The sequence below is a fragment of the Pan troglodytes genome, chromosome 13 (assembly GCF_028858775.2).
Source record: "Pan troglodytes isolate AG18354 chromosome 13, NHGRI_mPanTro3-v2.0_pri, whole genome shotgun sequence".
Taxonomy (NCBI): domain Eukaryota; kingdom Metazoa; phylum Chordata; class Mammalia; order Primates; family Hominidae; genus Pan; species Pan troglodytes.
In genome coordinates, this window is record NC_072411.2 from 54767457 (window position 1) to 54793272 (window position 25816).

Consider the following 25816-nt stretch of genomic DNA (forward strand, 5'->3'; position numbering starts at 1 on the left):
CATGGATAAAAAATATTTGGGAAAAAAATTGCAATACAACAATAAAAAGTAATACAAATAAAAAACAGTATAGACAACTATTTACACAGCATTTACTTTATATTAGGCATTATAAGTAATCTAGAGATGATTTAAAGTATAGGGGAGGATGTGCATACGTTATAGGCTAATACCATGCCATTTTATATAAGGGACTTGAACATTCATGGATTTTGGTGTTTGTGGGAATCCTGGAACCAATCTCCCAGTGGATACCAAGGTGCAACTGAACTGCTGTCTTTCCATTAACAAAAAGAGATACAGTCACAGCCCTCTATTGGTTAAAAGCCTTCAGTAGCTTTCCTGTTGCCTTCAGAATAAAGTCCAACTCTTAAGTATAGCAGAACAGTCCTTCCCCAAATGACCCTACCCTACTTTTCCAACCTCAGCTATTTCCCTACTGCACCCTGTATTGTAGTCACATACCAGATTAGCTTGGCATCCCCCTCATAAACTATGCAATTTTGAGAAGTCATGATTTTACTCTTGCTGTTCTCTCTTCCTGGATTATCATTTTCCCTTTCACGTTGTCTTTTACCACTGTCACGATTCATTAACCTTATAAGTGTAAGAAGCCTCTGGGGTTAGAGAAGGTTTTAGTATTCTGTTAAAGATCTGCTATTCTGAGGGCATTTAACTAATTTTAAAAAAAATTATCTTTGCATTTTGTATTAAATTAGAATCAATTTAATAAAGGGCCTCAATTTTCAATGTATTTATTAATGTATTAGTCTGTTCTCATGCTGTCTAATAAAGACATACTCAAGACTGGGTAATTTATAAAGGAAAGAGTTTTAATTGACTCACAGTTCCACATGGCTGGGGAGGCCTCAAAATTATGGTAGAAGGCCAAGGAGGAACAAAGGCACATCTTATATGATGGCAGGCAAGAGACTGTGTGCAGGGGAACTGCTCTTTATAAAACTGTCAGATCTTGTGAAACTCACTCACTATTATGAGAACAGCAGCATGGGGGTAACCACCCCCATAATTTAATTACCTCCCACACGGTCCCTCCCACAACACATGGGAATTATGGGAACTGCAATTCAAGATGAGATTTGGGTGGGGCACAGCCAAACCATGTCATTCTGCCCCTGACCTCTCCCAAATCTCATGTCCTCACCTTTCAAAACCAATCATGCCTTCCCAACAGTCCCCCAAATTTCAGCATTAACTCATAAGTCCACAGTCCAAGGTCTCATCTGAGGCAAGGAAAGTCCCTTCTGCCTATGAGCCTGTAAAATTAAAAGCAGGTTAATTACTTCCAAGATAACAGTGGCGGTACAAGCACTGTAAATACACCCATTCCAAATGGGATAAATTGGCCAAAACAAAGGGGCTACAGGCCCATGCAAGTCCGAAATTCAGTAGGGCAGTCAAATCTTAAAGCTCCAAAGTGATCTCCTTTGACTCCATATCTCACATCCAGGTCACACTGATGAAAGAGGTGGGTTTCCATGATGTTGGGCAGCTCTGCCCCTGTGGCTTTGCAGGGTACAGCCTCCCTCCTGGCTGCTTTCACAGGCTGGCATTGAGAGTCTGCAGCTTTTCCAGGCACATAGTGCAAGCTGTCAGTGGATCTCTACTGTTCTGATGGCCCTCTTCTCACAGCTCCACTAGGTAGTTCCCCCGTGGGAACTTTGTGTGGGGGCTCCCACCCCACATTTCCCTTCTGCACTGCCCTAGCAGAGAGGTTCTCCATGAGGGCTCCACCCCTGCAGCACACCTCTACCTGAACATCTAGGCGTTTCCATACATCCTCTGAAATCTAGGTGGAAGTTGCCAGACCTCAGTTCTTGACTTCTGTGCACCTGCAGTCCCAACACCACATGTAAGCCACCAAGGCTTGGGGTTTGCACCCTCTGAAGCAACAGCCTGGGGTGTACATTGACCCCTTTTAGCCACGCCTGGGACACAGGGTACCAAGTCCTGAGACTGCCCAAAGCAGCAAGGCCCATGAAACCATTTTTTTCTCGTAGGCCTCCCAGCTTGTGATGGGAGAGGCTGCTGTGAAGACCTCTGACATGCCCTGGAGACATTTTCCCCATTGTCTTGGCAATTAACATTTGGCTCCTCGTTATTTCTGCAAATTGCTACAGCTGGCTTGAATTTCGCCTCAGAAAATTGTTTTTTCTTTTCTGTCACATAGTCAGGCTGCAAATTTTCTGAGCTTTTATGCTTTTCTTCCCTTTTAAACATAAGTTCCAATTCCAAACCATGTTTTTGTGAATGAATAAAACTGAATGCTTTTTTTTTTTGGGAGATGGAGTCTTGCTGTGTCACCCAGGCTGGAGTGCAGTGGCACGATCTTGGCTCACTGCAAGCTCCGCCTCCTGGGTTCATGCCATTCTCCTGCCTCAGCCTCCTGAGTAGTTGGGACTACAGGCGCCCACCACCACGCCTGGCTAATTTTTTTTTGTATTTTTAGTAGAGACGGGGTTTCACCATGTTAGCCAGGATGGTCTCGATCTCCTGACCTCGTGATCCGCCCACCTTGGCCTCCCAAAGTACTGGGATTACAGGCGTGAGCCACCGCACCCAGCCAAAACTGAATGCTTTCAAGAGCACCCAAGTCAACTCTTGAGTGCTTTGCTGCTTAGAAATTTATTCCACCAGATACCCTAAATCATCTCTCTCAAGTTCAAAGTTCCACAGATCTCTAGAGCAGGGGCAGAATGCTCCCAGTCTCTTTGCTAAAGCATAGCAAAAATCACCTTTGCTGCTCCAGTTCCCAATAAGTTCCTCATCTCTGTTGGAGACCACCTCAACCTGGACTTCATTGTCCATATCAATATCGGCATTTTGGTCAAAGCCATTCAGCAAGTCTCTAGGAAGTTGCAAACTTTCCCACATTTTCCTGTCTTCTTCTGCACCCTCCAAACTATTTCAACCTCTCCCTGTTACCTAGTTCCAAAGTTACTCCCACATTTTCAGGTATGTTTACAGCAGCAACCCACTCTACCGGTACCAATTTACTGTATTAATCTGTTCTCACACTGTTAATAAAGATATACCTGAGACTGGGTAATTTATAAAGGAAAGAGGTTTAATTGACTCACAGTTCCACATGGCAGGGGAGGCCTAACAATCATGGCAAAAGGCGAAGGAGGAGCAAAGGCACATCTTACATGGCAGCAGGCAAGAGAGCATGTGCAGAGGAACTGCCCTTTATAAAACCGTCAGGTGTCAAGAGACTCACACACTATTAGTGGAACAGCCACATGGGGGTAACCACCCCCATGATTCAATTACCTCCCACCAGGTCCCTCCCATGATGTGGGGATTATGAGAACTGCAATTCAGGATGAGATTTGGGTGGGGACCCAGTCAAACCATATCAATTAATAATTAGCATTTTTTGTTTTTGGGTTTTTTTGAGACAAGGTCTGGTTTGGTTCTGTTATCCAAGCTGGAGTGCAGTGGCATGATCTTGGCTCAGTGCAACCTCCACCTCCCAGGCTCAAGTGATCCTCCTGCCTCCACCCTCTAATAAGCTGGGACTATAGGCGTGTCACCATGTCAAATAATTTTTTTATTTTTTGTAGAGACAGGATTTTGCCATGTGCCCAGGCTGGTCCCAAAACCCTGAGTTCAAGCAGCCTGGCCACCTTGGCCTCTCAAAGTGCTGGGATTACAGGCATGAGCCACTGCACCCAGCCTAGTGATCCAGTTTTAATATGAAATGGTGTCATATTAGAGCCTTAGATTATGTACTTATTAATAAATCTCTAAAAATGGTTTTGAAATTATATAAAATATATGTTGTGTATGCACAAATGAATACAAAATATAAAATATACACATTCATTTCTATACATACAAAATATAGGAGATGTGTATATATATTTGTGTATGTGTATATATTTGTATATAAATAGAATATATATACACATTATAAATGTGTATAAATACAAAATAATGCATGTATATATTATGTAGTCCTAGCTACTGGGAGGCAAAAGGATTGCTTGAGCCCAGGAGTTTATTATACAAAATAATGTGTATATACATTTTGTATTTGTACAAAATAATGTGTACATGTATACAAATATAAATGATATATATACCCAAATAGAAGTGAAATATTTACACACACACACACACACAAATACAAATGAAGTTGTTTTATAGTCAAAACCCTGCCCTCTAGTGTTTATGGAAAATATGCCGTTATTTCAGAAATGTCAGATTAAGTATATTCTCTATGTCACCAGTAGAGTGAGTCCTTGTACAGGGAAACAACTTCTCCACATTTTGAGAAAGTTGAAATCTTCAGACTTTATTTTCTTCAAAATTAAATTGATATATTTTATCAATATGTGACATCATACTTTTATAAAAATATCTTTGTGATGGGTTATGTATTTTATCACCTAAAATAAGTAATAATATTAATGTAAGCATTTTTCCTAAATATATAAAAGTAATTCAGATTCTTTATTGAAAATTCCAAAAAAGAAAAAGAAAAATGGAAATAATCAAGGAAAATTACTGCTGACATTTTAACATATATTTTTCCATTCTTTATGCATATTTTAAAAATTGAAATTGGGATCACAATGTATATACTTTTTCGTAAGAGAGTAAAATAAATCATATATAACTGGTTTGTTAAAATAGTAGTCTTTTGCTATCTCTGCAGACTTAAGTACCTGGGTTTTGTTTTTTTTTTAACAGAATAGTTGAAGTGGGAAAACCATTTGAGAAGACCATATTTACTGTGACTATCAATTGTGTTTCCCTAGAAACAAACCCCTCAGAGGAAGAAAAAAAGTAACATTTATTACTGTTTAGTAAATATTAGGTGACATATTTAATGAAATCATCAGTTTGGATCAATAATTCATAAGAAGAGGTTGAGATTAGAAATAAAAGCATTTTCTTTTATTCAAATTTTTTATGTTTACTGTTATATATTAGATAAATCTTAGCAATTTTCACTTTTACGTAAGCACAAGATGTTTAGGAAATACAAGATAGAGAACTTTGCAAGATATATTTCCAGATAGGTACTTAATGGACTTCAACAGGCATATTTTTTGGAAAGATGGTTCCATGTATATGTAAACTTCGCTAAGTCAAAAGGTATAGTGCAATATCATATATAAACTTGTCAATTAGTAAGCTATCCTTTTCTTTGTGTATTTAATCCAGTAGACTGGATGGAAAGTCTTGTTTTGGTTGTTATTAAAGATTTGTTAACAGTGTTAAAGAACAAGAGGCAGAGGCAGTAAGTTTAGATTTTTTGGAATATCTAAATAGGCATTCCCATGTTTCATTATGTTATAATTCATTATCCTGCTTCTTCTGCACTACCTACTCAACATCTCCAGTTCATTTCTCATCACTTTTCCCTGTTCATTGTCTGGGTTTTGTGAGTGATTTCCAAGAGACAAATGTAACAGTGTATATATAGTCAGTATTTAACATTTTGGTTATCAGCTTTAATTATAGTTTTCAGGAGTTATTGCATCTATGTTACCTACCCATGGAAAAATACTGCATACAAAGAAAAGCTAGAACTCTAAAGATAATCGTGGGCTGGGCATGGTGGCTTATGCCTGTAATCGCAGCACTTTGGGAGGCCAAGGTGGGAGGATGGCTTGAGCCTAGAAGTTTGAGACCATCCTAGTCAACATAGTGAGATGCTGCCTCTACAAAAAATTTTAAAAAGTATCCAGGTGTGGTGAAATGAGCCTGTATTCCTAGCCACTGGGAGGCTGAGGCAGAAGGATTGTTTGATCCCAGGAGTTGAAGGCTGCAGTGAGCTATGATCGTGCCACTGCATTCCAGCCTCAGTGACAGAGCAAGATATGCTCTTTAAAAAAAAAAAGAAAAGAAAAAAGAACTTTGGGGTTCATTCTAGGCTTGGCCATTGGCAGCAGAACTTTAAAGTCCTCTTGATTGGGAAAATGTTAGTTATGGATACCAGCTGTGCCTTACAGTGCATTTTCCTGAACAAGTCTACCTTTTAAGCTAATATTCTAGGATTTCTAGGGATGTCTTAAGAGAGTCCTATTAAACATTATGGGGGAACTAATGCCCTCCTAAGCCACCCATCTCGTAGGTGTTACTATTAGTCTGGTGTTTCCATTTTTTAATAGATGAAGAAACCAAGTCTCAGAAGTTTAAGCCACTTGCACAAAGTCAAGTAATTTGCAAGTAACATAGTTTGCAACTGACTGTTTATTTTTATTCACCATACTAGCTAACTTACCTCCTCTGCATTATGAAATTCATCATCAATAGGAGGAATTTCACTAATTGAAACAGCATCATTTTATTGACAATTAACAGGCACTCTGAGCTTTTGCTATGTGGCAGTTTTGCCCCCACAATATTGCTAAATCAAAATCTGTTCTTAACATCAGACTTTCTCTGTCTTTTCCATTGTTTTCTCCTAGTACCTGTATTCCACTTTAAGACTGCACTCCACACTTCACATCACCTATGCTCAAGTTTCATCTAGTGGTGAAAGTATGTAGCTGCAGGTTAATAGTTATTCAGTGTGCTAGAAATAAAAACCACTCTGATAATAAATGTCACATCTAGGATAGAAATGTTACTCTATAGTAATAAGCTTAGTGGAAAAATGATAACATGAGTGATGGGTCGTATTGCTGACATGAAAAAATGTTCACTATTTAGATCAAACGTCAAATTTAACAGCATATACTCAAATAACCTTCACAGTAGGACATTAACATTGTAGGAATGTAAAACAACCTGGGGATTCCAAAATAAGTCATTTTTGGCAAGTAAAGTTGGTTTATTAATTTTAAATCTAGTTAATTTGTATAAACTAAGCATACAGAGTAAAGTGGCAAGCGCCCCTAGCATGTAATGATTTCCGTAGCTGAAATCATTGTGAAGGGAGTTACTATGCCAAGGAAGCTCCTTAATAGGACTATTATTTTATGCTAAAGATATCCACAGATATTTATTTCCACGGAGGAAAAAAAATCAATGCTTGTATTTAAAGTTATGAGGATAGTTCAACTATATAAATGGAAATAAAGTACTGCTGGAAATTTCAAATTGCAAGCTTATGTTGATCAAAGGTATATAAAAGTAAGATTTCTGGTGAATTGGATATCTGAATCCAAAGCTTGGAATGTTGAATCATCCAGTGAGAAACTGATTTTAAATAATTTTCTCTCTGTTTTGAGAAATGCTATAGAAATAGTATGTCTTGCAGTCACAGCATTGTAGTTTTTGGAGCATGTCTCAGTTCTTAAATCTTCAGTTGACTTCTGTGCTAAGAGATTTCTTATCCTGAATCTTACAAGTGAACATGAGTCTTTTTGAGGCATAGATTGAATTGTTTTGAAAAGAAATCTCCACCTTGAGTATAACTCTGTTCAGTTTAATGACCTCGAACATCTATGTTTATGCTAAAAATATTTTTGAAAGGCATCATTTAAAATTTTCCTAGATAGCTTTTAAAAGAGACCAAAACCTTCAAAGTCATCTCACAGATAGTCATTTTGAATTACCAGAAGTCAAGCAAAATTATTATATTTTTATCATAACTAGACTCAGTTTTAAGCTACAGTATTCTTCAGGTGTCCTTTGAATAATTACATTTGTGCATTTCCTAGGCAGATTGGAAGACACAGTTGAATGTCTATTTTATAGAAGTCAGCATAAATTTACTCTTACATTTTTAGAGAAGTTTGAAGTTTGGTATCTTCTCTTTACATATATTATTGGTTGTATTTATGGCTTATTTGATATAGGGTTCATGGCCAAAATGCAGGGAAACGTCAGTTATTAGTGTTATATCATGATTTCTAGGCATATGCCAAGGTAAAGAGTGGTGTCTTTTTTTCACAAATGCCTGCTAAAATATAATCTATGAGATTAGATTGGCAATTTGCATTATTCCACAGTTAATATACAAATCAGAGGGTATCTGCTACCTTCCTCATGCTATCAATCTTTATTGTCTGATCACTATGAATTATCCATCTTTCCATTTCTTCTTCTTCCAACCACAAATAACATTTGATAAATATCCAGACACTCAATTTTAGAAAACATGCTTTTAATTTAATTTTTATTTAATGTAACATTATTTATATGCATCCTTGTTTAAAAAAATTGTATTGCCTTACAATGCAATCTGGAATCTGCAAAATAAATTGTAAGTGAGAAAGAAAAGGGAACAAGTTAATTTTCGTTTGAATTAATTTTTGGTAAATTGTTTTTAGTAACTATTTTAGAGAGTAACATGATCTATTACTCTTTTACATGTGTTACTTCCTATGTAAAGCGTTCTGTATGTAATTAGATGCTAACATTTGTCTGTGAGAGTGTGTTGTTAACTGTAGTAGGGAGCAGCAGATAGTAAAATACTTTGACATGAGAATTTCCTGGAACATTCAGGATTCAGGATTGGCATCCTGTATTATAATGTTACTTTTCTATTCAACATTAGTTTGGGTCTTTAAAATATTGTTACTAGGGTTTTTCTCTGACGTCTTCACATTGAGGGTTAGGAAGATAGAGAACAAATAAAACAGTTGAATCATAATATGCAATTCAAGAAAAGGGAACAAGTTGATTTTTGTTTGAATTGCTTGAAATTTGAAATTTCCAGCAGCACTCAATTTTCTTTAATACAGTTAGCCTATCCTCATAACTAAATACAGGCATTGACTTTCCCTCCTTGGAAATAAGTATATGTGGACATCTTTAGTATAAAATAGTATACGAGTGTTACAGGTTCTTAACTTGGGCATATATATAAGCCTTGGAGGTCAAAAACAGTGGGTTAGTTAGTATTCAAATTAGAAATTTCTTTTCCACGCAGACTAGATTTAACATTGAGCACAATGAATTGACTCTACTACTCTTTGATACAGATTTTGGAGAGCTGCCTCTTTGTCGAATCAGATTCTTTATTGCCATGAACTAATGAAACAGATGTCAGATGGCTAATTGCAGTAGGAGAGAAAAGCTACTGACAAAAGAGATGGTTCAGGAACTTGGCCTTGATATTTGAGTGTCATGAAATCTCATTATCTGGGGACTATTCAGAGCCATCAATTACAGTGCTGTCACTATTAATGAATATATTGATGGCATTGCACTGCAGCTTCTTGAAGTAAAGGGTTAAAGTACATGCATATCGTGTAAGATATATTTCATTACTGTTCTGAATGGAGATATGCATAGATATAACAAAATCCTCTAGGAAATTGTATTAACTATTGGTTTTATTGTTTTCATAAAGTGATACAGCTAATGAGTGCTTGCTTTGTCCTTTTTTTTTTTTTTTTTTAAGACAGGTTCTCACTTTGTTGCCTAGGCTAGATAGCAGTGGCATGATCTTGGCTGACTGCAACCTTTGCCTTCTGGGCTGAAGCGATCCTCCCACCTTAGACTGCTGAGTAGCTGGGACCACAGACATGCGCCACCACATCTGGCTAATCTGGCTAATTTTTGTATTTTTTATAGAGACGGGGTTTCGCCATGTTGCCCTAGCTGGTCTTGAACTCCTGGGTTCAAGTGATCCACCTGCCTCGGCCTCCCAAAGTGCTAGGATTACAGGCATGAGCCACCTTGCCCAGCTGCTCTTGCTTGTGCTATTTACAGTGTTATATATGAGTAGCTGAAGAGGCACAAGTGTCCATATGCCCAGAGCAATACAGACAAGAAATACTTGAGAGACAGTGCTTGCCAATTTTGTACTTGGAACCCTTTTTGTTTATTTAACAACCTATAAATTACCAGAGGCAGCCTGATATAATTAAAAAGGGTCTTGAAGTCAGGAGAGGTAGCTTCCAAATCCAACCTACCCTAGCAGAAGGACATTTGAGCAAGTCAGTTAGTATATCCAAGCTATAACTTCCTCATCTCTAAAATGGAGTAAAAATAATGGTACCCTCATAGGCAGTAAGTGTAAGCTTACTAAATCAACAGATACGTCAGATGATAAAGCAGACATAGTGTCAGAGGTTTTCTTTTCTTAAGGTTTTTTGAGCTGGAAGTCTGAGCATGGCCTGCCACAAGTTGCCAGTTATCTTTTCTTGGATAATTGTTATTTATCCTGAGATTTTATCCTTTCTTTTTTTTTTTGAGACAGGGTCTTGCTTTGTTGCCCCAGGCCAAAGTGCAGAGTGGCACAATCATGGCTCACTGCAGCCTCAACTGCCTGGACTCAAACAACCTTCCTGCCTCCGCCTCCCAAGTTGCTGGGACTACAGGCAAGTGCTGCTATGCCTGGCTAAATTTTTTATTTTTATTTTTATTTTGTAGAGATAGGGTCTCACTAAGTTGCCCAGGACAGTCTTGAACTCCTGAGCTCAAGCAATCCTGGCTTAGTCTCCCAAGGCACTGGGATTACAGGCGTGAGCCACCACGCCCAGCCAACAACTAATTGTTAATATTATCTCATTTAGTTTTAATAAGAACCTAATGAAAGGAACTATTATCCTCATTTTAAAGATTGAGAATTAGATTTTCTGGTAGGTTAAAATAGTTCTGTGACTAGTACAGCCATGACTAAACTCCAGTGAGGAGAGAGCTAGCTTTCCAGGTCTTTCATTCTGATCATATTAAACAACTGGGCTTCCTATTCTCTCCATTGTCTCTTGCTTCTGCGCATACTGTTAGGTGTTTAGAACACTAAATCCCTCATACTCAATTTTAGTTCAGGTATTAGCTCTTCTTTGGAATTTTTTCTCCCCTTCTACAAGCTGAATGGCTCCTTTATGTTCCAGTAATACTGCCTGCAAAACAGTCTACTACGTCACAAGATTCTGTTATCTTCGAAGGCAGTACTGACTCCTTACTCATTTCTCTCTCTTTTTTTTTTCCTTCTTTTGTTGGTTTGAGATAGTCTCACTCTGTCACCCAGGCTGGAGTGCAGTGGCATGATCTTGGCTCACTGCAACCTCTACCCCCTGGGTTCAAGCAATTCTCCTGCCTCAGCCTCCAGAGGAGCTAGGATTACAGGCCACCACACCCAGCTAAGTTTTTGTATTTTTAGTAGAGATGGGGTTTCACCATGTTGGCCAGGCTGGTCTCAAACTCCTGGCTTCAAGTGATCCACCCGCCTTGGCCTCCCAAAGTGCTAGGATTGCAGGCATGAGCCACCATGCCTGGCCAAAATTTTTTTGTAGAAACAATATCTCCCTATATGCTCAGGCTGGTCTGGAATCCCTGACCTCAAGCCATCCTCCTGCCTCAGCCTTCCAAAGTGTTGGGATTACTGGCATGAGTCACCGCATCCAGCCCTACTCATTTCTCTATCTCCTGTATGTAATTTAATACCTGATACTGAGTATTCTGTAAATCTTGGTGAATGAAAAGGGAATTGAGAAAGTTATAAAGAACTTTAGAGTAAAAAGTAAGAGGCAAAGTCATGTGTGTTATTTTTTCCTTAAGGAGAGACATAGCAAAGAAGTGAAATTAGGGAAGCATTCTCTTTAAAATTCCAACCCTGATTTCTTAAATAACAATGGTCAAGTTCATTGAAATCAACTTTGTCTGCTCTTCAGCAATTTCTAACAAGTAATTTTTAGGACAAAAGGATATAATAAAGTTAATGTAGTTTTATGTTTCTAAAAAGGAAATGCTTTTTAAGTTAATAAAATATGGTGTTGCTTGTTTTTTTGTTTTGTTTTGTTTTCCAAGTTTCAGGTTTAGTGTTAAGATCTTTTGATTCCAGATAAAGAACTAACTGATAGTTACTCCAAACAAAGCTTATACAGCTTAAAAACTTTTAGCAATTGGAGATTCCTGGGCTAGGGATAGAATGAGAAATCAAAGGCAGCTCAGATGTGTGAAAGGGGAATAGATTAGTACCATCTTGCTCATCCCTTCTCCCTCTGAGCCAATCAGACACAGAAACGAATAGCCAGTTGGGTCTTAATATGAGCCTTTAACATATCTTCTTATTCTGGCAAGCATAGAGCGCTTTCTGCTTAAAGCAGTATCAGCTGGAAATGAAGTTATTATTTTAAATTACAAGAGTTCTGTCATAAAAGCATCTCTGACATGTGGGAATACCTGTGTGGGAAAGAAAATACAGGAATAAATATGGCATGGAACAATTATTCTAACAGAGTGGAGTCTGGTGTTTAGTACTGTAGTATAGAGATTCAGTTCAGATCAACCAAAACTAGCATAAAAACAATAAACCACCTGAAACATGACAAGAGACCTGCTCAGTTCTGTTATTCTTTCTTTTTAAGGTAATTTATTTGGAATTTTTGGAAGTTGCTTATTCAGTGCTTTAATTTATGCTTCAGAATATAAGAATGTAGTCACTTAAATTGCCAAAGTCATTGAATTCATTTGAATCTTATATTTTAAATATATTCCATTCCTGAAAAATGAAAATAATTATAATTCTTTTATAATATATTCACTTTGCAAGTTACTATTTAATAGTAATCTAAATATATTGCTAGACATTATATTTTCACAGAACAAAGTCTAGATATAAATAATGGAAGTCTGGGTTCTCCAGTGAATTATAAAAGAAGTCGTTATGTAGGAAGAGGGTAATATCAAGCAGAAACACACACACACACACACACACACACACACGCACGCACGAGAGAGAGACCTTTAATTCTCCCATTTCTTTCTTCCATCTACTTCTTGGGTTTGCTTTTATACTACTATTGTTTGTTTCTTTGTTTTGGTTTTAAAGCAAGCTTAGGTTTAGGTGTTTTACTTGGAAGGCAGAATCTAAGTATATGGTCAGAAGAATTTTTAAAAATCTCTTCTGTACCTAAGTTTCTTTACTATATAGCTAAGATGTATTGATCATTTACTATGTGCCAGACACCTGGTATTAACAACAGCTTTGTAAGGGTAGATTCTATTTTTGTTTCCATTGTATGGAGAAGAAAATTGAAGGTCAAAGAGGTCAAACAATGTTGCTATCTTCATACCCCTTGTAAGAGGCAAGGCTGGCACTCAGACCCGTGTTTATCTAATCATAGAGCTTGAACTCTTAACCACTATCAGGGACTACATAAGTACTTCATTGTAGAATTTTTTATTATTGAATTCTCTAGAACCAGAAAAAGATCATACCTTCTATATAGCTTATCTTTCAGGATATGGAAGTAGATCTGTTGTAATGAGCCTTTCTCTGTAACTACATCTCCATTGGCATTTTAGACTTATTGAATAATATTTTTTAATTATTTTCATTTTTATTTCAGAAATGTTTTGCAGTATAAAAGAACTTTATCTCAGCATAATAAAATCCACATTTAGGAATCCTGACTTTTACTTAAAGAAACATTCTGGTTTTGCCATTGGGTACTCTATTTTACTACTTATTCTTTCATATGGTCAAATGAAGAGTCACATCTTAACAATGTTGATTTAGCAGGTTAAATTATATCCATTAATTTTCATCATAGATAGGTCTCCTTAATTGACTCTTTGGGACTAAAATATTTATATCCTCTGCATCATTGTTCTAGTTTTAACTACAGGTAATGTTGACCAATAACCTGTTTTAATAGGTAAAAAACTGTATATAATCTTTCTGAGGTGTTTTTTAGGATTATTTCTTGCTACCTGGGATACTTACAGAAATGTAGAACTGAGACCGAGCGCAGTGGCTCACGCCTGTATCCCAGCACTTTGGGAGTGCTGGGTGGATCACCTGAGGTTAGGAGTTCCAGACCAGCCTGACCAACATGGTGAAACCCCGACTCTACTAAAAATACAAAAATTAGCTGGGCATGGTGACATGTGTGTTTGTGACCCCAGCTACTTGGAAGGCTGAGGCACGAGAATCGTTTGAACCTGAAAGGCGGAGGTTGCAGTGAGCCAAGATGACACCACTGCACTCCACACCACGTGACAGAGCAAGACTCTGTCCAAAAAAAAAAAAAAAAAAGAGAGAGAGAGAGAAAGGAAGGGAGGGAGGGGGGAAGGAAGGAAATGGAAGGAAATAGAAGCGACCTTAGGTTCATCTGGTCCAGTTTTTCTCCTGATAAGCATGAAATCTTAAATTGGAGTTCCACTTCTGGTTCTTTTCTTTTCCCTTTACACAATGATACCTCTTGTCTGTCAATCCATTGCTGTACCTTTTAAAACCTGGGTCAAAACTTGTATCATTAAGGAAACTTAACCTTGTTAATAATATTGTTTGCTCTGCTCGTTTACATTTTATATCCAGTTAACACAAAAGCATTTTAAAGCAAAGGAATGTTTTAGGAAAATTCATCTGTACAATGTATTTAAGTACATGGAGAGAATGTCAGCAACTTAGAATTTCTTTGTGAATTTGTTTTAACCTGTCACATTCGTATATGCAAATAATAATTGTAGTAACATCTCCACAAATAGTCATGCCATTTTCAAAAAATATATAAGCCTTGTAAATTTTGAAGTAAAATGGAAGGTCTTCAAAGTGAAACATTTCTATGATGTTGCCATGAAACCGTGGGATTTTTTTTCTTGTTTTTTTCTTTTACCTCATTCAGTAATGCAGTCTTATCTACTACCCACTTTTGAAGTTTGGCAGTATTAATAATAAATAATGCTGTAGTTTTACTTGAATGGAAATTTTTTAATTTTTATCTGATCAAGTTTCCCATGTTTGACTTTTTTTTTTATTTTTAGTTGACACATAATAATCATATTCATTAGTGGAATACAGAATGAATGATAGTTCCATACAATGTGTAATGATCAAATCAGGCTAATTAGCATATCCATCACTGAAAACATTTATCATTTCTTTGTATTGTGAGCATTCAAAATCTTCTCTTAAAGCTTTCTGAAAATATGCAATAAGTTACTCTTAACCATATTTACCCTAAAGTGCTATAGAACACTAGAAGTCATTCCTCCTATCTGATCGTAATTTTGTATCCGTTAACTAACCTCCTGCTATCCTCTCTCACCCCACCCACTGCTGTTTCTTCCCCGGCTACCCCACCACCCTTCTCAACCTCGAATAACCACAGTTCTACCTTCTACTTCTATGAGCTCATTTTTTTTAAACTTACACATGTGAGTGAGAACATGTGATATTTATCTTCTTATGCCTGACTTATTTCACTTAATGTCCCCCAGACTCATCCATGTTGCCAGGAATGACAGTATTTCATTTTTTTTTTAATGGCTGAATAGTATTCTGTTGTGTATATGTACCACATTTTCTTTATCCATTCATCTGTTGATGGACACTTAGATTGAGTCCATATCTTGACTATTGTGAATGGTGCTGCAGTAAACATGGGGTACACATATCTCTTGAATATACTGATTGTCCTTTATTTGGGTAAATACCCAGTAGTGGAATTGCTGGATTATATGGTAGTTTCATTTTTAGATTTTTGAGAAACTTCATACTGTTTTCCATAATGGCTATATTAATTTGTATTCCCATCACCATGTTAGACTATTACACAGGATTTCAGAAATTATAGTCATTTTGCTTTATTGATCTAAATTACATAATAAAGGTAAGTTGCTTCTGATCAGGCTTATTCTTCTGGGATTAGGTCCTTTCCTTTCCCTTATCTTTCTCTTCATGAAATTGTAGAAGAACCAATGAATAAAAATTACATATTCTCTATTCAGTCTTTTCAAACCCCTCTACCCTTCTGTTACCATTTGCCTAACAGTGTTTTCCTGCTTCAGAGTATGGAAATAAAAAGTCATGACCTGCAATAATAAGAACCATTTTGGAACCCATAGTAGACTCCATGATGAAACTGAACAAAACTGAAACCAAGCCTGGGCAACATGGCAAAACCATATCTCTACAAAAAATTAGCCAGGTTTGGTCGTGTGTGCCTCTAGTACCAGGGTTACTTGTAGGAATGCCTTGAGTAAGTTGTCCAGGTCATTGGCATTTTGAACAAAGAATTGAACAAAACCCTCAAAGTAACAAAGGAACAAAATACATGAACGAAGCCGCGACAGCAGGGATTTATTAAAGTGAGAAAGTGCTCCACAGGGTGGAATTGGGCCTGAGCAAGCGGCTCAAGGGCCTGGTTACAAAGTTTTCTGGGTTTTAAGTACTCCTTTTGAGGTCCCTGTTGGCTGCCTCTCATCTGGATGAAGGATTTGGTCTTTTGCTAATTAAAGGCTGAGGTGAATAGGCACCCTATGCAGGATGTTTGCCCTTTCCATCTGAGATGTAGTGGAAGCGAGAAGGTTGTAGGGAGAATAATAGTCTTTGATCCTTTGTTACTCCAGTGTGGGGAGATGGGGCTTTTCCTTTCAGTTTAGCTTTAAGAAGTGTGCCTTAATTGGCTTTAGGTTCCCTGCCCTAGACCCAAGTGTTTTCCCTTTGATTGAACTTTAGGAAATTGGCCTTAGATTCCCTGCCCCCAGATCTTGGTGTTTCTCTTTTAGGAGGTTAGCACAGATTGGCCTTAGATTCCCTGCCTCCAGACCCTATTCTCCCGCCTCACCAGCTACTTGGGAGGCTGGAGTGGGAGGATCACCAGAGCCCTGAGAGGTGGAGGCTGCAACGAGCCATGATCATGCCACTGCAGTCCCGCCTGGGTAACAGAGTGAGACCCTGTCTCAAAAAAAAAATAAAAGCAGGAGACTGAAAGGAAGCCACCATTTTTACTCCATGTAGATATGACAGCTCTTTTGAAAATAAGCTGAATCTTGATTACTTCTACACTGCTAAATAAAAAACTGATTCTTAGGAATAAGGAGGAAGGGACCTGTAAAGAATTAATTTTAGGTTTCGTTCCTCTGACCTAAAAATGCCTTATTGGTAAAACATCTCATCACCACCACCCACATACATACGCTCAGAAACATAGATCTGTTTTTAGATGCTGTAGTCTATTCAGATGCCTTTTTTATTTCTGTATCAGTTTACTTCTTTTTAAAATTACTTTGATTTTAGGTTATGATTTGAAATTTTAGAATATTTATTCTTTTTGCATATTTATTGTATCAGTTGAACTGAGTATCAAAATGCCAATTTTCTACCAAGAAAAATCCTATTGAACTGCTACTGAGAGCTCATTGAATTTATAGGTGTTTATTTAAAAAAAAAAAGAAATTGACACCTTTACAATGCTGAGTATTCCCAGGTTATGGTGGAGACCTCCCTTCATTCAGGTCCTCTTTTTTTTTTTTTTTTTTTTTTTTTTGACGGAGTCTCGCTCTGTTGCCCAAGCTGGAGTGCAGTGGCGCGATCTCAGCTCACTGCAAGCTCCGCCTCCTGCGTTCACACCATTCTGCCTCAGCCTCGCGAGTAGCTGGGACTACAGGCGCTCGCCACCACGCCACGCCCAGCTAATTTTTTGTATTTTTAGTAGAGACGGGGTTTCACCATGTTAGCCAAGATGGTCTCTATCTCCTGACCTTGTGGTCCACCCGCCTCGGCCTCCCAAAGTGCTGGGATTACAGGCGTGAGCCACTACGCCCGGTCCAGGTCCTTTTTAATGTCTGACAGTAAAGTGTTTTTTTTTTGTTTTTTTTTTTTTTCATATAATTTACATAGGATAAAACTTTACTCTTAAAATGATTAAGTAGTTTTTAATATTTTCACTAAAAACTACTGAACAACAATATTCAGCAACCATCACTGCTAGAACATTTCTATCACTCCAAAATGAAAACCCCATACCCATTAGCAATCACTGCACCATTTCCTCCTGCCTCTATCCCCTGGAAACCCATAGTCTACTTTTCGTCTCTATGGATTTGCCTATTCTGGACATTTCATATAAATGGAATCGTACAGATTTTTTTTTAATGTAGTCTTTTGTGTTTACTCCTTTCACTTAGCATACTGTTTTCAAGGTTCATCCATATTGTGGCATATGTCAGTACTTCATTCCTTTTTAAGGCTGCATTGTTTTCCATATGGATATACCATTTTTTAAATTCATTCATCAGTTGATGGACATTTGGGTAGTTCTACTTTTTGACTGTTAGGAATAATGTTGCTATGAACACTCAGGTACAAGTTTTTGTGTGACTTGTTTTCAGTTTTCTTGGATATATACCTAGAGTGGAATTGTTGGGTCGTATGTTAACTCTGTGTTTAACTTTTTAAGAAGCCTCCAAACTGTTTCCTACAGCAGCTGTATCATTTTACATTTCCACCAGCAATGTTCAAGACTTCTGATTTCCCCACATCCTCACCAACACTTGTTTTCTTTTTCTTTTTTTAAATTATAACCATCCAAGTAGTGAGTAAGATGTGCTGTATCTCTTGTGGTTTTTGTTTTCCATTTCCGTATAACTAATGACATTGAGCATCATCAGCTTTTCATGTCCTTATTGGCTATTTGTATGTATGTGGGCGGCAAGCCACCCAGGTGCCAAGGCAAGAGACCGAGGGCACGAGCTGTTCCAGTATAATAAAATATATAAAATAAGAATAGTTATACTAGATATAGATCATAGATATGATTATGTATGAATATCATTAATCATTAGTTTGTAGCAATTACTCTTTATTCCAATATTATAATAATCCTCTCTCTACAATCACAACCTAGGAAAAACCAGGCCATACAGAGATAGGAGCTGAGGGGACATAGTGAGAAGTAACCAGAAGACAGAATGGGAGTCTTCTGTTATGCCTGGCCAGGGCCACCAGAGGGCTCCTTGGTCTAGCGGTAATGCCAGCGTCTGCGAAGACACGCGTTGCCAAGCGGACCATGGTCTAGCGGTAGCGTCAATGCCAAGGGAAAACACCTGCTACTTAGCAGACCGGGAAAGGGAGTTTCCCTTTCCCCAGGGGAGTTTAGAGAAGACTGTACTCCTCCACCTCTTGTGGAGGGCCTGACATCCGTCAGGCCCGCCCGCAGTTATCCGGAGGCCTAACCATCTCCCTGTGATGCTGTGCTTCATTGGCCACGCTCCTGGTCCACTTTCATGTTCCATCCTGTACACCTGGCTCTGCCTTTTAGATAGCAGTAGCAAAATTAGTGAAAGTACTAAAAGTCTCTCATATGCAGAAATAATGGCATAAGCCTGTCTCTCTCTCTTCCTCTCTCTCTCTGCCTTGGCTGCCAGGCAGAGAAGGGCCCCCTGTCCAGTGGACACGTGACCCACGTAACCTTACATATCATTGGAGATGAGTCACACTCTATACCCTGCCCCTTTTGCTTTGTATCCAATAAATAACAGCGCAGCTAGACATTTGGGGCCACTACTGGTCTCCGTGAATTGGTGGTAGTGGTCCCCCAGGCCCAGCTGTCTTTTCTTTGATCTCTTTGTCTTGTGTCTTTATTTCTGCACTCTCTCATCTCCACACATGGGGAGAAAACCCACCGACCCTGTGGGGCTGGACCCTACATGTGTATATCTTTGGATAATTGTCTATTCAAATCCTTTGTCCTTTTAAAAATTTGTCTTTTTGTCTTTTTATTTTTTACTTATAAGAGTTATTTTATATCTTAGTAGACTCTATCAGATATAAGATTTGCAAATATTTACCTCCATTTTATGGGTTTTCACTTAATAATGTCCTTGGAAGCACAAAGGTTTTTAATTAGATGATGTCTAATTTATGTTTTTTCTTTAGTTTCTTGTGCTTTTGTTGTCATATCTAAGAATCTGTTGCTTAATTCAAGGTCATGAAGATTTATACCTATGTTTCCTTCTAAGAGTTTTATAGTCTTAGTTCTTGTATTTAGGTCTTTGGTCCATTTTGAGTATATTTTGTATATTGTGTAAGGTAGAGGACCAAATTCATTCTTTTGTGTTCAGTGTCCTATAACACAAAAAATACACATTAATTTGAGATGAATTATAGATCTAAATATCAAAAGAAGAAAAGTAAAACCTCATTAAGATACAGAATATCTTCATAACCTTGGAGTAGTCAAAGATTTAATGAAAAAGCCACCAAAAAAGCACTAGCCATTTTTTAAAATATTAACTGGACTTTATTCAAATTAAGAACTTCTGTTCATCAAAAGATCTTATTAAGAGAGTAAAAAAAGACACACCATAATAAACATTATTCACAACACATATCTTTAACAAAAGATTTGTATCTAGAATATGTAAAGAACTCTATAAACCAATAGAAAAAAATGAGAAAAAGTTTTGAACACAAACATCAAAAAAGAGGCTTTCTGAATGATCAGTAAGTACATTAATCATCAGAAAAATAAATATTAAAACCACTACAACATACTCTGCAGACCTACTAAAATGGTTAAAATTTAAAACACTGATAATACCAAGTGTTCATGATGATGTGGAACAACTTAAACTCATACGTTGATAGTGGAAGTGTAAATTGGTACAACTATTTTGGGAAAATGTTTCATACTTTCTACTAAAGCGTAATGTATATCTACCTTGTAACTCAGCAGTTCTACTCCTAGGATCTATCCAAGAGAAATAAGTGCAGATTCCCACCACCCACCGAAGATGTGTTCATAGTATCTGTATGTATAGGAGCCCCAAACTGGAAACACCCATCAGTAGTAAAATGGGTAAATACATTTTGCTATATACTGCAGTAGAAAAGAACAAACTAATACTACATACAACATGGATGAATCTCACAAAGACAGTACTGAGCAAAAGAAGGCAGACGCAGAAAAATATTTATTGTATGATGCCATGTAGATGTAGTTTCAAGAGCAAGTGAAACTAATCTTGGTGACAGCCCTCAGTATTGCAGTTACCTCAAGATCTGCAGGAGGTAAGTTGAATATTTAAAAGGGATCTTTTTGCAATGCCAGAAATGTTCTCTATCTTTATATGGTTGGTGAGTATATGAGAGTCTACCACAGTAAAAATGCATTGAACTGTATATAAATGTTAGACATTTGCATTTTACTGGTATGCTTTAATTAAAAAAGTGAAATGCATGTATAGATATAGATTGGATGAGGTAGACATTGTATTTAATTATCATTTATTGAAGATATTAAACTCATTAATTGAAGATAATATTTTCATTTTACTTGAGTCAATTTTAAATAAGTCCTCTATAGAGTTTTGACAAAGGAGAACCATAATTCCTTCAGTCTTTATTAACAGACTTTAGAGATCACAAATGAGAGTCACAAGAGAGAAAGCCTGCAGGGATTGTCTGTCTTCCTCCAAAGAGGAAAATCATGGTGAATATTTTGAAAAGAAGCTTTAAATTAAAGCAAGTGATTCTTCAAAGATTTAAGTCCTTTACCTAGCAGTAGTCTGTGACAATTGCTACAGTGTTCCCAGTGGGAATATGGTACATTTGAGATGACAAAGACTAGGAACCACTACTCCCGTGCATTTTTTCATTGCCATTAAAATGCATTGCTTTGCCTGCTTAGTAAGGACGTCACTGAACATTTGAGCATGTACATCTCAGTAAAATTCAATTCTACCAACATTGTAGTTGTCGGCTTAGTAAACTGAACTTTAAAGGTTTTTCTATTTTTGTGGGATTGTGAGGATCACAAACTACTAAGACAGAACAATTAACTCTGGAAACCTTTTGATGATTAACTTTATTGGGTGAGTACAGTCATCCCCCTTTATCTGTGAAGGATTGGTTCCAGGATTCCACACAGGTATCAACATCTGAGGATACTTGAAGTCTCATTCAAAAATGGCTTAGTATTTGCATATAACCTAAGCATATCCTCTCATGTACTTTAAAACATCTCTACATTATTTATAATATTATACCTAATACAATGTAAATGTTATATAAATAGTTGTTGTATTGTTCAGGGATTGACAAGGGAAAAAAGTCTATACGTGTTCTGTACGGATGCATTTTTTTTTTTTTTTTCAAAATATATTCTACCTGCTTGGTTCATTTCGCAGATGTGGAACCCACTGATATGGAAGACTGAACTGTATTAATTTAAAAGTTTTTTGGATCGTCACTAAATATTTTATGATGAATGATAATGCTGATTGTTCAACTTTAGGTTTCTGTTCACTAGTCATCAGCATATATTTGAGGAATTTCTTTTTTAAAGGGACAAAGCATTATACCTATTTTACGATGTAGATAGGTAATATAGGTAGGTAGATTAACCCTTAATAACACATGAGAAGCATCTTAGACTAGCCCTAGTTGGGTAAAGAAAGGTTGAGTCGAAAGTAAATAATAACTCCCTTGGAACAGAGCAGGGGACCGTCAGGAAGCATCAGGGTCTATGTAGCTTCAGATGAATGCAAAGGGCTCTTCTTTGAAGAATGTACCTTCTTCAATCTCTGCCACAGATATTGTGCGACTGGAATCACTATGAGTTGCTCTTCAAGTGTTAATTCACAGCTAAGTGCTTCTCTGGCTTTGGCTACTCCTTAGGAAAGGAGGAGAGGATATGGGTATTTATGACCGTCTCAGTCCAGGGCCCTTACTGCTTTTGTCTTTTGGCTTTTACTTCTGCTAGTGCACCTTCCTGTGTGTCCTCAATTTGTTTTGCTCCAGAAAGGAGAGTATTCTGTTCTGCCTTCTAGAGAGTCTCAGTTGGATACTACCTTCTTTTCTTTTTAATATGTCTCATTCTTACTAGGATAAGCAAATAGTATTATTGCAATACAGTTAGTGGGAAAAACTGTTGTAAGATTGTTACAAGATAAAGGAAACAAATGTCAGGGAATATTCATGCACATAAGAGTTATTAAACTAGTTGGCACTCCTAGCAATCATAAAAGAGATGTGTCTTTGCTGATTCTTAAGAACTCATTGAAAACCACTTCAATTAAGTAACCTATTAGAATGATGGCTGAAATATCTGTGAAAGACATAGGGAGTTCCTTCATATAACCTAAAAGTGGTGCAAACAGAACAAATACTTGAAATAATATGTATTTTAAGTTAAATCAAAGTAAGAACAGACAGCACGGAAACACACCGCTAATTAATGAAAGAACTGTTTGTAAAATAACAAAACTTATACCTTAGAATTAGGTTATGGCTACACACAGTGACAATGAAACACAGTAAAGAAATAATAGGGATGAAACTCAGCATTACTCATCAGTAATGATTTGAAACAACTATAATTGTTAACCAGTACAGTTTTGACACAGGACTTAATAAGATCTATCCACTATTTATCCTGCAGATGTCCAATATTCTTTAAGTTTTGTATTCATATGTGAACATTTGGGAAATACACTCCAAGGTCATAAGTATTTTCGATGAAAACTTTTGGTGTCTTTGTTATACCACATTACATTTTTCTTTTTTGATTTGTGTTTTTCTTTTTTTCTAGGAAACTGACTGGACATTCTTTCCACATGGGCTATAGCATGGCGATTTTGAATGGCATCGTAGCTGCTCTTACTGTAGCATGGTGCCTCATGTAAACCCACACTGGAGCGATATTGTTGGCAAAACTTAATCATGATTGTTTTGTAATAACAAGAAGGAGCATCACTGTCTACTCAGAAGACTGAGAAACCTGCTGTTCATTATGTAGTTCAGATATTTATCACAATCATCCTCATTATGGAAGACCTTTTAAAGCATTGTTTTAGAATGTCTGAGTATTAAGATACAGATTAATTGGGAATATCTGAGTATTAAGTTTTAAGTACTTTCTTCAGAGTATAAGATGTTTACCTCATCTTTTTACTTTTGTGTGTGTAGTTCTTTCAAGTTGTAGGAAACATTTTAATGGAATTTAAACTCAAAAACTTGAATACAGGACAATGCTTGCCTTTTCATGTATGTACTACATTTTTTGCTAAGAAATACTGATATTTCTGTTTAGTTGAGCTAGAAATACTTCTTATTTATACATTTAGGAAAGCAAATAATGCCTACTACTCCGACTTTTATAGAAGCTACTTTTAAATCAGAATATTTAATTTTTGATATTCATATAATTAATAGAAGTTGCATTTATATTTTTTATGGGGCATAGTTCCTTATGTGTTTTTTAATGTATTTTCATACTACATATTGAATTTGTATGTTTTTAAAATTATTACATCTAGACAACTGTAAACATTATTTTTTTTAGCTAGTGCAAACCTAGTACCTGCCATTTTTACTAATTTTTTTCTTTAAAAAAAGCAAAAAAGCACATTGACCTAAGTTTAAAATTAAGTAAGTTTATTTTTAACAAAAAATGCCTGAAAAAAGCTAAATTATTTAAGTCATTAAGATATTGAGAAAAAATTTGAAATTTTTACTATTTCTATTTCCACAATTCCAAATATTTATCTTGGTGTATATATTGTTACTTTAACAGAACTTGCATTATTTTGTTTTTAATAAATATAAACATGAAATTTTTGTGTGTGAGAATGATTGAACTAGTTTGTTCTTAATCTCAAAAATTTAGTTACCAAAGTAGAAAAGGCATTTTGATACTAGATATTAAAAACTACATATAGTTAATATAATTTTATAATTTTCGTAATTAAATGTGCTTCTGTAATTGTGATATTTTGTTTTCTAAGTAATTAAGCCTTAATTTTTCCCCTCTGTTACTAAAGACTTTTAATGTTTAGAAAGTTACCTCAGTTTTAGAAAGATGGACTACTTACAAAGCTGTTCTCCCTGGCCGTAGGAAAACTTACAATAAGAAACCATTAAGTAGTCAAACTGCTTATTCAGGCTAAGTGGGAAATGAATTTGTGCAGTGTGTTCCCTTATTATCTACTGAATGTTGTTACCGACTAAACAAGGTTTCTAAAAGTCTCGCATTTCTTTTACTATTCAAAACTCTTTGGTTGGAAATGACTAATACTGCTCCAATTTAAATTATCTGAAATGTGTGTGTGTATGTGTATCTAAATATCAATCCCATGGCTTAAGTATTCCTACCAGAGTGGTTGCCATCAGTCTATTTTCACTCCCTGCCTTCCTTCCTGCACGCTTAAACTCTTCACCCTTTGACTCCAAAGAGCCCTTTCATTGCAAAGATGTACACAAGTAACAGAATCAATTTATCTTCTCTCCACCACTCTGTATTCCCACCCACCACCAATGTGAGTAACTCCCTCCAGATTGTTTGTGTCTAATGACTAGGAAAGTTATTAACAGTAGGCCCTAGACAGAGATATGTACACCCTAGACAGTCATGTGCCATATAACAACGTTTTGGTCACAACAAACTGTACTTATGATAGTGAATCCCCCCGTAAGATTATACTACTGCATTTTTTACTTTACTTTTTCTCTGTTTAGATACACAAATATTTACCATTGTGTTACAGTTGCCTGCAATATTCAGTACAGTAACATGCAGTACAGGTTTATAGTCTAGGAGCAATAAGCTATACCATATAGCCTAGGTGTGTAGTAGGCTATACCATCTAGGTTTGTGTAAGTATACTCTGATGTTCACACAATGATGAAATTGCCTAATGACGCTTTTCTCAGAATATATCCCTGTCATTAAGCCAAACATGACTATATATACCTACAAGATGTATATTAATATAGATAAATATAGAGAGAGATGTATCCGTAAGATATTTTTGTGGAATCCTAATTCTTCTGGACTGTTACTCCCCTTTTTTGGGAAATGACCCTCCTCTCTCCTGTCTGACATAGGGTCCAAATATAAATCATCTATATGCAGAATGATTAGGCAAGGATAGTCACCTAACTCTGGCTGAGCTAATCCTAATCTCATTTTGCCTGGCTACAATGAATAGAATAGAGAAATGACTTCAGTGAAGTATGTCTCTTCCCAGGATTTTTCAGCTTGAAATTAAGATGTGACGAAGCTGGGAAAATACAAGCCCAGGAAATGCTGGCAGCTGTAGTTCAGCCAGGCTCAGTGGGAAAGAGTAAGGCTGATAACGTATATTGCTAATGGCATTACCCTGGTCCCTGAAGCCCAGTGGCAATCCTGCCATTCTTGATACGTGAGTC

The 25816-nt window shown here is 36.7% G+C and overlaps 1 protein-coding gene across 4 annotated transcripts in view; it reads left to right on the forward strand.

The window, feature by feature from the left end:
• The window catches only part of ARL6IP6 (ADP ribosylation factor like GTPase 6 interacting protein 6), a 43419-nt gene extending 19197 nt beyond the window's left edge, over positions 1 to 24222 (forward strand). For 3 of the 4 annotated variants that reach the window (XM_063791208.1, XM_024354858.3, XM_001141477.7), the window contains one exon: positions 23199 to 24222. In XM_063791208.1, coding sequence (XP_063647278.1) covers positions 23199 to 23292 — 94 coding nt within the window. In that variant the 3' untranslated portion in view covers positions 23293 to 24222. Of the gene's footprint in view, positions 1 to 10132; positions 10254 to 23198 lie in introns of all 4 variants that reach the window. The other variant, XM_054679873.2, reaches the window with a different exon arrangement.
• The last annotated feature ends 1594 nt before the right edge of the window (positions 24223 to 25816 follow it).